This window comes from Callorhinus ursinus, unplaced genomic scaffold (assembly GCF_003265705.2).
Source record: "Callorhinus ursinus isolate GAN/ISIS: 27379988/994484 unplaced genomic scaffold, GSC_fseal_2.0 scaffold3, whole genome shotgun sequence".
Classification (NCBI taxonomy): Eukaryota; Metazoa; Chordata; class Mammalia; order Carnivora; family Otariidae; genus Callorhinus; species Callorhinus ursinus.
Genome location: NW_027397065.1, coordinates 65,137,932 through 65,150,089, shown reverse-complemented (window position 1 = coordinate 65,150,089; position 12,158 = coordinate 65,137,932). Strand labels below are relative to the sequence as shown.

General features: G+C 41.1%; 1 protein-coding gene across 16 annotated transcripts in view; it reads right to left on the bottom strand.

Moving 5' to 3' along the window:
- Window positions 1-2,294: 2,294 nt before the first annotated feature.
- Window positions 2,295-12,158, bottom strand: part of CAPSL (calcyphosine like) — a 29,444-nt gene continuing 19,580 nt past the window's right edge. For 6 of the 16 annotated variants that reach the window (XM_073891009.1, XM_073891008.1, XM_025867398.2 and 3 more), the window contains 2 exons: window positions 9,795-9,830; window positions 2,295-2,879 (listed from right to left, as the gene is read on the bottom strand). In XM_073891009.1, the coding sequence (XP_073747110.1) occupies window positions 2,778-2,879; window positions 9,795-9,830 (138 nt within the window). In that variant the 3' untranslated portion in view covers window positions 2,295-2,777. The other 10 variants (XR_012377613.1, XM_073891013.1, XM_073891017.1 and 7 more) reach the window with 10 other exon arrangements.

Here is a 12,158-nt window from a genome sequence, read left to right as displayed (position 1 = left end):
AATTCCTGGCCCTAAACCGTAGAGGCAGATAGAGGATGAATACTTGCCTCAGTGTTGGTGTAGCACGAATTTCAAGATCTGGAATAGGGCCATAAGGCCAGTGACAAGGCTAGCTAAGCGGGGAATCATTACCTGATATGGTTGTAGAAGCTGTTTTCTTGGTTGCTACCATGGCTAAGGATAGAAAGACCCCAGTTCTATACTCCTCCAACCTGGCAAATATCTTACTCCACATGGGTTAGCAAGACCACCAAGCATGCCTCCCTAAGAAAATGGAAGGCAGGGGCACCTGGATGGCTCAGTCGGTTAAGCATCTGCCTTTGGCTCGGGTCATGATCCCAGGGTCCTGGGATTGAGCCCCACATCAGGCTCCTAGCTCAGTGGGGAGTCTGCTTCTCCCTCTCTCTCTGCCCTGCTTATTCTCTCTCTCTTAAAAAAAAAAAATGGAAGGCAATGGGGACTGCTATTTTAAGTGGCAGAAACAGCTAGTGGTCCACTAAAATTTGTACTCTCCTGCTGTTGGATAGATTTGCACTGGCAGGAAGATTTCCTGGCCGGGACTACACTTCCCAGCCTCTCTTGCACTTAGATATAATCAGGTGACTTAATCATCAACAAAATGCTAGCAGAAGGGATGTGTGTCTCTTCTAGACCATAGCTTTTCAGAAAGTTCTTCAGCCTTCTCTACACACTCTTCTCCTTCAGGCCCCTGGATATCAGTGACTAAAGAGCCCTGAAAAACAGCAGAACTACAAAATGGAGGAATCCTGCAACTCAGAATCACCACCCAGAGAAAAGCTATTCACTGACCACAAACAGGGGATACATAACACTGCTTCATGAATGAAAAAGAAATATCTATTTAAAGCAAGACATGAAGAATTAAAAACATCTGAATTTAAATTAGGGAGGAAGAAGGGATAATAATATGTAGTCCCCAAAATATATTCTGTGGTCCTCATGGTGACAGTATTAACAAGCAATTAGTCTCTATTTTAATCATTAGCACATAATCAGTTCGTTACATTACTTTGGGCATACACTGGTAGACTTGTGTTCATCAAAGAATAATAAGGACATTAATTTTCAAACAAGAAAAAAAAGAAAAGGAAATATCTATTGTATGAGCTTTTATAAATTTTAGGGTTTGTTTACCACAGCAAACATTACCCTAACATGCCAAGTGTATGTCCTCTACATTGCTTAGTAGCCTCTGAGAATAAACTGCTAACAGTGACTGAACTGAGAGCTGAATTGCCACTCTCTCTCATCCTCAAGCCCAGAGGAGGTCCTCTGATCTGGCCTCAGCAGATGTGAGAATTGCATTCTTCATAGTAGATGAATGGCTTGGCATTCCAGTTTTAGCATCAGTTGCTATGAGCCTGCCCAACGTAGGTCTGCCTTAAGAGATGGACCTACTCTCGGTGCGCTGACACATTCAGATCCTTGAGGCTGGAATGCCTCCACACACTCTTGGGAGTGTTATTTCTCTCCTACACATGCCTGGGAGGCACATACATTTTCTTGGTACTTCCTTCATGTTATCAGGACTTTAAGGGCAAGAAGATCCAAGAAGGCCCAGCAATCAAAAATCACAAATTATGATGGTCAACTAGAGATGGACAAATAAACAAAAAGCACTGGAAATATACAAGCTGGTATCTCTATCCCCTGCTACTTGAAGTGTTGTTACCTGAAGACCAGAGGCATCAACATCACAGGGAAGCTTGTTAGAAAGGCGAAAGTTCAAACCCCACTCCAGCCTTCTGAATCAGAATTAAAATTTTAACAAGATCTTCCAGCGATTTGGGGGCTCATTAAAGTTTGAAAAGCCCTGCATTTCATCTCCTCTCCCACCTCACTTCTCCAAGATGAAGGCCTGTGGTTATATGTGTAAACTTCCAGCCACCTTTGTTTCCTGGGAAGTAAATATTAGAGGAAGACAAATGGGTCAGGAAACCTTGTATCATCTGCCCTGTGGAGGAGCCTAAAAGTGGGTTCCAAAGATGAATTCCCAAAACAGTTTCGAAGTCTTCCTCATTAGTGTACCCTAAAGCTCCAAGGCTTCTCATAGGCACGTCGATTTCCCTGCGTACTGCTTTATGTCCTGATAGGCTGGCCCAGGAAGTGATCCCACTCCATGAAAGCCTAGCCTTCTACCAAGAGGGCCAACTGAGCTCACCTTCTTTTTGTCACCAGAATCACTTATGTCCCCTGTTCATGCATGTGTGGGCATTTGTTGACTTTAAATCCCTAGATCAAAATATGATGATAGAAAAAAAAGGGCCATTAAATTTCAGAATAAAATAAATTTTATTTGTATTCACCAAGAGACACATTAAAATAAGTAAGCTCAGGAAATTTTACAAAGTCAGATGTTCAATCTTTTTATCATCACCCCCTGCTAAAGACTGCAAAGACAGGGAATAAGTAAAGATGTGGGGAAACATCTACATTTACCCCTATAAGAGAAACAGCTGTTACAAGAGGTACATTATTTCACCTAAGAACCACTTTCCAGTCTCACTTCATGGCTTCCTTCCTTCCTTCTGTTCTTCCTTTCTTTCTGATTTAAAAATATATCCCCAGGCATTTAAGCCAATGAATATGTTCCAGGTCATTAAGTAAAATGACTGAAGATCTATTGCTTTTAAAATCCTAGATCTTTCAGAAAATTTAGTTTACACCTTATCAAAAATCTATAGCATTGGACTTCTTTCAAAGTCATTCCACTCTCTGAGAGTCCCCAATTTCCAAAAGAATTAGTAGACAGAAAGTCATAATCTCCAGGATTTTCTCATCATTAAAATGAAATAGGCATCGGTGTCAATAGAAGCACTAACACCAGCGTAATAGTTCAAAAATTCTTCTTTTGAAACCTGAAAGGGATAAAAGGCAGGGGAAAAAGAAGGAAATGGTGTCAAAATATGTGAGTCATAGTAAAGCATTTTACATTCTCCCTGAAATGTTTTCTGTGGAGTCTGATTTGCCACTGGCAATCAAGCAGAGTCAGGTAATTGGGGATCTGGGAACCCGGCTTGCCTCTCTCCTCTGAGGTGGGGCATTTGCAAGGTCTGCTAAAGACCCACCTGCCCACTGGCCATCAGTTTTTGCATTAAGATAAAAATGTTTAGAGCTGTACTATCCAATACAAGTAGCCACTAATCACATATGGCTTTTTAAATTTAAATTTGTTAAAATTAAACATAATGAAAAATTCAATTCCTCAGATTGCACTAGCCACATCTCAATTGCTCAGTAGCCATATGTGGCTAGTGGTTGACATCTTGGAGAGCACAGATCTAGAACATTTCCATCATCACAGAAGGTCTTATGGGGACAGCACTACTCTAGAGCATACTTTGTATGATTATACTTATGATTATTATTACTTTAGAATAGAAAAATTTATAGCATAAATACACAGATAAAAAAACACTTTAAAGAAAGAAAGCTCAGACCAGTCACATCAATAAGGGATAGAACTAGAGAATGGGGCACTTCCCAGGATCCTTGGACACCCAGGAATCCGCAATGCCTGGGATTCAATAGCAGGATGCAAGGCACTAGCCGTACAGGAGGTGCTAGAAGGCAAACTTCTCATTTTGGTCAGGTTGTGTGTTACTGTTTCATAATTGGCCCTGTGCATCCTATAATGGGCAATTAAGTTAAAAGAGCAGAAATCAGCCCCTAGGTTCCATTCCTTTCTCTTCCCTCTTAACCTCCCCTGTTCCTTAATACCAGCACACAGAATATACTCTACTCCCCACAGTCCTAGGGGTACCACGCAGAGGCTGGGCATTGTGAGAACTTGCTTGGCTTGCTAGACGGGAGCAGTTCAACCCTGCAGGAAAAGGAATATTGACATCAAATTTTCAAACTCTCATTCTTGGCTGTCAAAATAACTGGGGGCGGGGGGGGGGGAGTTACATTTTGTCCTTTTAAAAACATGAGCAAGTACAATTTGAACAGGGCCTTATCATTTTCAAAGAAGAAACTTCATCACCTTCAACTGAAATATCACACAAGTAACATTTTTAAATGATCCAAAAGCACCCTCTGGGAAGTAAACTTTTAGAGAAGCATGATATGTAACATGTTAGCTATTAAGAAGAAAAATATTTTGGAAAGACTTTAAAACAGAAACAAAAGCTAGATGAATTCTCTTGGTACAAGAGTTGTTAATGTTTCAAGCCTTCGGTTGAAGAAATTCTATTACATTAGAAAATCATGTGAATGGCAAAGCACAGTACGATAATGTGATAAATTGACAAAGTTGGTATTAGATATTAAACCATATCTAACTTTGTAGCTCAAAATCTTCTCAATTTCTGGTTCCTCGAAGCAATATCCTAACTGTTGCCATTATGACAAATTCTTGCTTTCAATGCATACATAGCTTACCACTACAAGCATGTATAGCTCTTTAAACAGAATATTTGAAAATTTATATCATAAATGTCACGGAAATTCTGCTTTATAAAACATTGTTTTTCAGCTTCAATTTCTATTAAAGATACTATCTGGATAAGATTTACATATAGGAACTCCTCACTATCTAGTAAGTAGTTTATGTCACACTTAGGTAAATAAAGTATTACCAATGAACAATTGATCTAGGGCCGTTTTCAGATATGTGGGAACTTTTTATGACTAGCATATTAATTAACATTTATGTGCAAATAGGTATCTCCAAGTACCTGTAAAACATATGTGCACATAGGCAGGCACAGCTCTTATAATCTTTATATACTGATTTGCTTAACAAGCCATTCTTTTTAATATAGATGAAACAGAAGTAAATTTTCACTCAAACCCTATCTAAGTGAGCTCAATTAGAGAAGCTTAAATTAATGGTGATTTACTATATTTACCGTGCAGCTTCAAAGATAATCTTAAATAAATGGATGTGGAATGATATTGCTAAATGAGATTTTAGGCATGACTAAGGATGAAACCTGTGGAACAGAGTTTATTCCACAGTCCCCTTGGAAACTAAAAGAATGATCTGGGTTTCAGAAGGTAACGCCTGGCATTTGGTAATGCCCTGCGTTTGTGCTGCACTTTATCCCATCAAGGTGGAAGCACTCGGAGGCTCACTATAACCCCAGCAAGAGCAAACTACTCTGCCATCTGTCATTTTCTCTCAATTACAGGTTCCCTTTCTGTTCTAAGTCTCTCTCAGAGCACTGACAGTCATCAGTTCTGCATGTGGCCTGAGTGTTTCTAGGAGACCAGCAACTTAAACCTTTCAAGTTTAAGATCAAGATGTTCCCAGAATCAATACCAGTGTCTGAGTGCCAAGTGCTAAGGCTTATAAAGAAAAAGTTGCTCGTCTTTCATGACAGAATTACAAACTACATACTCAGATGTTGCTTCGAAATTTCAGGTGCTTGAGCTCTAAGTTACAGGGTCCCTCTTAAATTTATTATGGGGTCTCATGCAGAATGAAACATCTGAGCCACGTGCCACGTGTCTCCATGTTGGGAGCAAGAGTGGGAACAGGAAACTCATGGTGCTCACAAGAACTTCAGTGAAACAGAAATTGTGTCAACCGTGTTCAGTGGCTATTAGAATTTGTATCATACTCCAGAGAAATCATAAACAAATAAGTTCCATTTATGAACAGTAAGAAGAAATCTAGAACAAAAGAAAATAGGCCAGTACATTTTGAGATTTTTCTTTCCCTGATACGATATACCTTTCTGGTTCTTGCAAGGTCCATTATCAAAACCTCAGTTACTGGTCCATGGCTCATATTTTCGGTGGGTTCACTCCTAAAGAGCACCTTTCACTCTATTTTGCTGAGGGAAGATACTGGCTTTGGCGAAGCAGGTGTGAAAATAAAACAAGAAGGTCATGCTATTCTCAGAGAGGAAGAACTGCTTCACCACAAGCTTCTCACCGCACCAACTGAGGTGGCAAAAGAACTCTTCTCACACAACAGTGTTCTCAGAAACCCCATCAATCATTTGTTTATGTTTCTTTCAACAGATTTCACCCGTCATCTGTTTTACAAGACATAATTTTTGGGGATTCATTTAGTGAGTTTTTTTTTTTTTTATGACAAGGAAAAAACTAGTTATCTCTATCAAAGTTATGTAGCTTCCACATCAGCAACTTGGAGTAGAACTACGCTTAGAAACATTGACTTCCAAAGGATCAATTATATGAAGATAACATTATATGACAACCTATCAGGTCTTTTGGCACTTTTGTTTTTCCTTTAATCATAAGCATTTCTAAAATTTAAAACTCCACTGCTTCTTTCAACAAGCTTTTAATTTACAAGAACAGCCTCTAATTTCCAGGAAAGCAAGTTTGTTAACTGATCTGAGAAACTGGAATTTGTGGGGGTTTTCATTCTATGCCCCAGAGTGCTGTGCATAAATCCAAAAAGGTATACCATTCAGAGGGTGTTAGTAGAATTTCATAAAGGAGCAGAAGGGCACCCACACACCAGTCAAGAATACATATTTGGTTAATTTCATCTCTCCACTTGATTAAACATCAGCAGAACAAATTGCATCTATAGGTTGCCTAAAGAGGGTTGAATCATTACCTACTTGTACTCTCATGGCTCAGTGAGGCAATCCACACTGGCCAAGAGAAGTGAAGGGCTGACACAATGATCTGCCTCCAAGAATAGAGGGGTATTTTCCTGGCAGTGTCTTGATAGATTGCCTACATTCATTAAATTTACTACATGGTCCTACAGCACACTGCTATATAAAGGGCCCCAACTATCCTGGCTTCAGTGCCTACGCTTCCCCTCCTCTCTGATCTCTTAACTGGGGGCTTTTAGTTTGGTTTCAAAGCCAGTGGTTTGGTTTGCATTTACCCTAGCCCCTTCCTCTATCCCCACAGCCTAGGGTAGAACAGGGCACATAGGAGTGACTCAATAAATATTTACCAACGGGATGTATTCAACCTAAAACTGTAATGTGACAAAGCCAATCTACAGCCTACTTGGTGGGGACCCAGCTCTACTTTAAAAAGCTGCTCTTAGCTTTGAAGCTGCTCTTAGTATGAAGTGTTGCTCCATGCTGCCACCAAACCACAAAGAGCCAGGCATCATCCTCCAGAGTGCCATTTGGGTCTGGGACAAAATCTTATCAAGGTTTGAATGTCTAGGAAAATTAGCCGTGCCGATGGGCTGGAAGAATTCTGCCTCAGGCTACAATACCAATGCTCTGGGATTACTCACTTGCACTCTGAATGGAATTCAGGCAGGATGGGAACCAGCCCTTAAAGAAGTTGGTTAAGGTCAGGCCTCCATTCTTGCCTAGGTTTGCCTTTGGGGGGGAGTTAGAACTCAGATTCAGTACTGATATTGATGGCTACTTCTGGCCAATCCTGATTCTCCGAATTTTTACATACACTGTCCTGTTTCATGAAAAGCTGCTAAGCTCACATCCTCTTCTCTTTGGCTTGTTACTTCTTACCTGAGGTCCAGACCCCACAAATAAGGTGCTCCTAAGCGTTGGGGGTATTTTATTGTGTTTTATCTTCTGACCTCGGTATTTGCTTTTTAAATTGCAAATGGAGTAATATTTAAATTGTGTAAGTTAAATAAACAGAAAATATATCCAGAAAAGTGTTGTTAGCAAATGCTTTTTCTTAAATGACCCTTTGTTTCTCCCACTGCTACCAGAAGGAGTGAGAGTTAAATAATGAGTGAGTCCTGACTAGGCCAGAAATCACTGGCCTAGAAGACTCAGAATAGGAGTAGAGTGATCCTTAACCATCAGGTTGTTAGATCTTGTTTATGGGGGGCAAGAGGACCTTGGTGGAATCCTCGCTTGTGGGCCCAGAACCTGACCTGCCAGAAGGGAGACAACTGAATGTGGCCAAATACACTCTGAGGTACAGGTTATCTGAAATCTGATAGCTGTGCCCCAATTAGACAGGAAGCAAGAGTACGACTGGGTAAGACGAAGCTGATAGCTACAACATAGTCCTTGTTCAGAATCACATGCTAATGCTATGGTCCCAGTTAAGCAGAGGCATGAGTCATTCCCAAAATCAAAGACACAAATCTATCTAGAGCAGTAAGCTTGAAATCATGGCTAGGAAACCAGAGACCTCTCCTTAGCCATAATCTGCAAGGTGCAGGTTGCAGAAACCATGGATTTTTTTCCTGTACCTTCCATCATAATCTCCTCTAGATTTCTACCTCATTTCTACATATTTCTTCTTAACACTTGGCATCTTTTGGCCTGCCAATCTCTATATAAGGCTAAATAATAAAGCCAGGGGAAAGCCAGACTTGTGCAATTAATTTCTGAAAAAACAGCTTCCCACAATTTGGGAATGCTCCCATCCTCAAGAAAAAGGTCACTTGTCCAACCTGTCATCAGAGTAAGTGGGAGATCAGCTTCTTGACAACAAACAAATTGCTGTGATTCTCATCTGGAAACACCTGCTTTCACAAATTTTAAATCAATGTGTATCTTGATCTCCACTTCCAACTCGGTGAGATAAAAAGTGAACAAGTGAATGGTACAAAATACGGCAACTGTGTTTGGTTGACCCTAAGCCCAGAGCCACTTCAATACGTGGGATCTTAAAGGGGACTATTAACCCAATCCATGTCCCCGAACCAGGGGATGAATGCAGCCAGGGACAGAGGTGACAAAAAGGACCGTCCTTGAGTAACAAGGCAGGTGGTCATTATCTCCAACACCATATCCAAAGGGCTGGTCACTGTGCTTTTACCTCTGGCCTCAGACACAGAACACACAGAGGGACAGTGGTGTTTTCAATATCTATTTGCTAGCAGCTGGGGCTGCCTTTGCTTGGAAGCCTTTCATGGGGAGAGTCGCACACATTGACAATATGAAGCCAGAGCTTAGAGCTGGAAAGAGAACACTTTGGGCCACGAAGTGTCAAGATGGAAAACCCTCTTTGGAGTAGGCCTGCTACCCTTGTCTATGTCATGCCCCACCCCCTTGTACTGGTGGGAATATCAACATTATAGGCCCATGGCGGGGAGGGGGAAGATGAACATTCTGCTGGACACAGGTTTGCTTATGTGGTCTGCCCACTCACAGGGCAAGAGGTCCCACATAAAATCTGAGAGCACAGCACAGCCTCAAACTTTAACCACACAGACGGTCCCAGCCCTACTGCTCAAGGAAATGGCCTCCCCTCCCACAGACACTTTAGATGACCCAAAAATGTCATTCTAAATCTATTCACCGAACTGAGGCTTCCCTAAACCACTGGCAGAGAAACTCAAGATTCAGGTATAAAAATTGAGGCTAATGTGTGGTTCTCTTCCAGGCCCCAATTTGGAACTGAAGCACTTATAAAGATTTAAAGTCAGTTATAAAAACAGGTGAATTCTCCCACCTAGAAATGGACCATCTATAAAGGAAGTGGAGAAAGACTGTGGGTGTGTGGGTGGGGATTGTAATTAAAGTAGTCAAACTTTTATTCATGGCCAAGGAAGGTACCTATGTTTATTAGACATGTGTATGCATCCCAGACCGGGCTCTTGTAGCTTTTTGAATCTTATTTTATTTAATTCCTCTAGTAGAGCTAAGGAAACAGCTTCAGAGAAGTGACGTACATACTGTCATTTCTGCCCTAGAAAATGCAGTGTGTCGACACGAAAGAAACGCTGGGGTGAACACGAAATCAAATGTGATTCTGGTCTGGGGCTGATGTTTAACCATTTGGAGCCACGTGGCTTTACCCAAGGCCCCGGTCCCGGGGTCCTACATTTAGAGCTTCCAGGCAGTTCTCATCATGACAATGAAATACACATCGGTGTCAATGGATGCGCTCACCCCTGCATAGTAGTTCATAAACTCCTCGGGGGTCACCTGCAGTGGAAAAGTCAGAAACAAAAACAAAACTTTGCTTCCCACCACTTCAATGGAGGCCCATCTCCAGTACCTGTAAATGGGAGGGAAACTTTGGTCAAGGCTTTTTCGTGACACAGATCAAGAAGAGAGCTCAGACAAGAGGAAACAGTCAAGTTGAGGATGACCGTGAGGGGTACAGAGGGGAAGATGTGTAGAAAGTCAAAAATTTCCAGACCAACCTAAATGGAAAGTGAGATACAGGTTCTCGCCTTTCTTTAAGAGCAGGAGCCCATCTGTTTGGATAAGTGCAACTGAAACTCAGAATAAGAAACAAGTTTCTTTAGCGGTAGTTAGTACGAGCTTTCTGTGACACGTCAGAAATAGCGCCTCAGGTTCTGGGTCAGGGCAAATAACGTTTCACCTTTCAGAAAGTGGGATTCTGTCCTGTGGATAAAGAAATAGATTTCTAGTGAAGTACTCCATGGCTTCATGCTTTTTTAAGATAGAACTTACTGGTTTCGAGGCACAAAGTGAGTAAAAAAAAAAAAAAAAAAGGCACCCGCTGCTCCATGCCTCCCTGCCTCACCCAGGGTGGGTGCTCTCTCCCTCCTGTGCCTATAACGGTCTCTTTGGAATATCAATTAATGTGTTTACCTAGGCTAGAATTTTATATTAGTTTCATTTTAGAAAGAAGAAACAATAGCTGTCAATCTTATTTTTGACCAGGTGTAGGCAATATGTACACTGTAGTTCAACCATACTGGCTGACGTGACGGGGTGAGTCAGGGAAAGAACTGTCTTCCTGTTTGGCTGAGCTCTCTAACCAATCAGTTTAGCCCAAAGTACAGCCTGGCTTACAGGGGGGGACACGGAGACAATAATGATGGCCGTTTAAGAAACGGATTGTTCTCGAGTGAGTCCTCAATTTGAAGTGTCGCAAGGGATTAAAAACATCACAAAAATTGAAACCCAGAAACAATTCAAAACCCCTCTTCCACAGAGTGCCCACCTATATCTTCTAAGAGTCATAGGAGCTGATTAACTCACTTAACCTTTTTTTGCTGCAATCAGAAGTGAACAGAGAAAAAAAAGTCACAGAACCCATATTTCTCTCTCTGTACCTACCCCTCACACAGCCCCAAAAGAGTAAAATGCAGAAGGAAGGAAGTCATTGGACTGAACTAATAGTTAAGCTGCGCTTTTCAGTGGCCTAGAAGTAGAAGTAAATATGTGCATAGCTTTTACTAAAATTAGAATACCATCAATGTTCTCCTTTCTTCAATCTCTTTACTTACTACATCCTCCTTTGCATCCCCCCTTTACCTAGCATCAGACCCCATCTGAGAGTCAGGTCACATAAAACTGGACATCAGAGCTAAGACATTTGATCACTCCAGAAAAGGCCATCAGTTATTCTTAGTGAGGTGTCTGCTTGTTTCCTGAGACTCAACTTATACTGAGGAGAGCCTGAATCACAAATCCCATGATTTCCCCAAGTTTGCCTTCAGCCTAGCAAATCACTTTTTGGTAATAATGACTACTAAATTATTTTGTTGGACATTAGTAAAAAGTAAGAAAGTGGACACCCCTGCCCTTGGTCAGCCTCTTGACTATGCCACCCTTAGTGATAGAATATTTATCATATAATGGAGAAGGTCCCACATGGGAGCAATGGAAATATTTGAGTCATGATACAGAATACAGTACCTTTTTCTCTGCTTAAGACTGATTTAAAAAAATCATAAAATAAGTTTAGGTTATTTATATACACTCAGTAATATATTTAAAATAATTTTAATTACTAAAAAAAGTCTTCTATGAGATAGACTAGACAACAAGCCCCATATTCTCTCAAAGGCTAATCTGCTTCTGAGAGATTTTTTAAAAAATATTTGTAATTGTAAAATAACATATATAAATGAAAACTTTTTCATACCTAGATACTAAAAAAATAAGAAGTGGAAGTTTCACCCAACCAGGGTGGGGTTTAGAGACAGAAAAGGAGAGAGCGTGGCGCCTGAGTGGTCCAGTTGGTTAAGCGTCTGACTCTTGATTTTGGCTCAGGTCGTGATCTCAGGATCATGAGATCGAGCCCTACCTTGGGCTCCATGCTCAGCAGGGAGTCTGCTTGAGATTCTCTCTCTCCCTCTGCCTGTGCCCCTCCCCCTGCTCACACGCTTTCTCTCCCTCTCTCTCTCTCTCTCTCAAATAAATAGATGAATCTTAAAAAAAAAAAAAAGAATCAGAGTGAAAAATGTTCACTTCATACATTATTTGGTTGCTTTCATACCTCCATTCACATGGTTTCCGGTGCACAGGGTGCTCTGAGGGTAGGATGTGGAGATT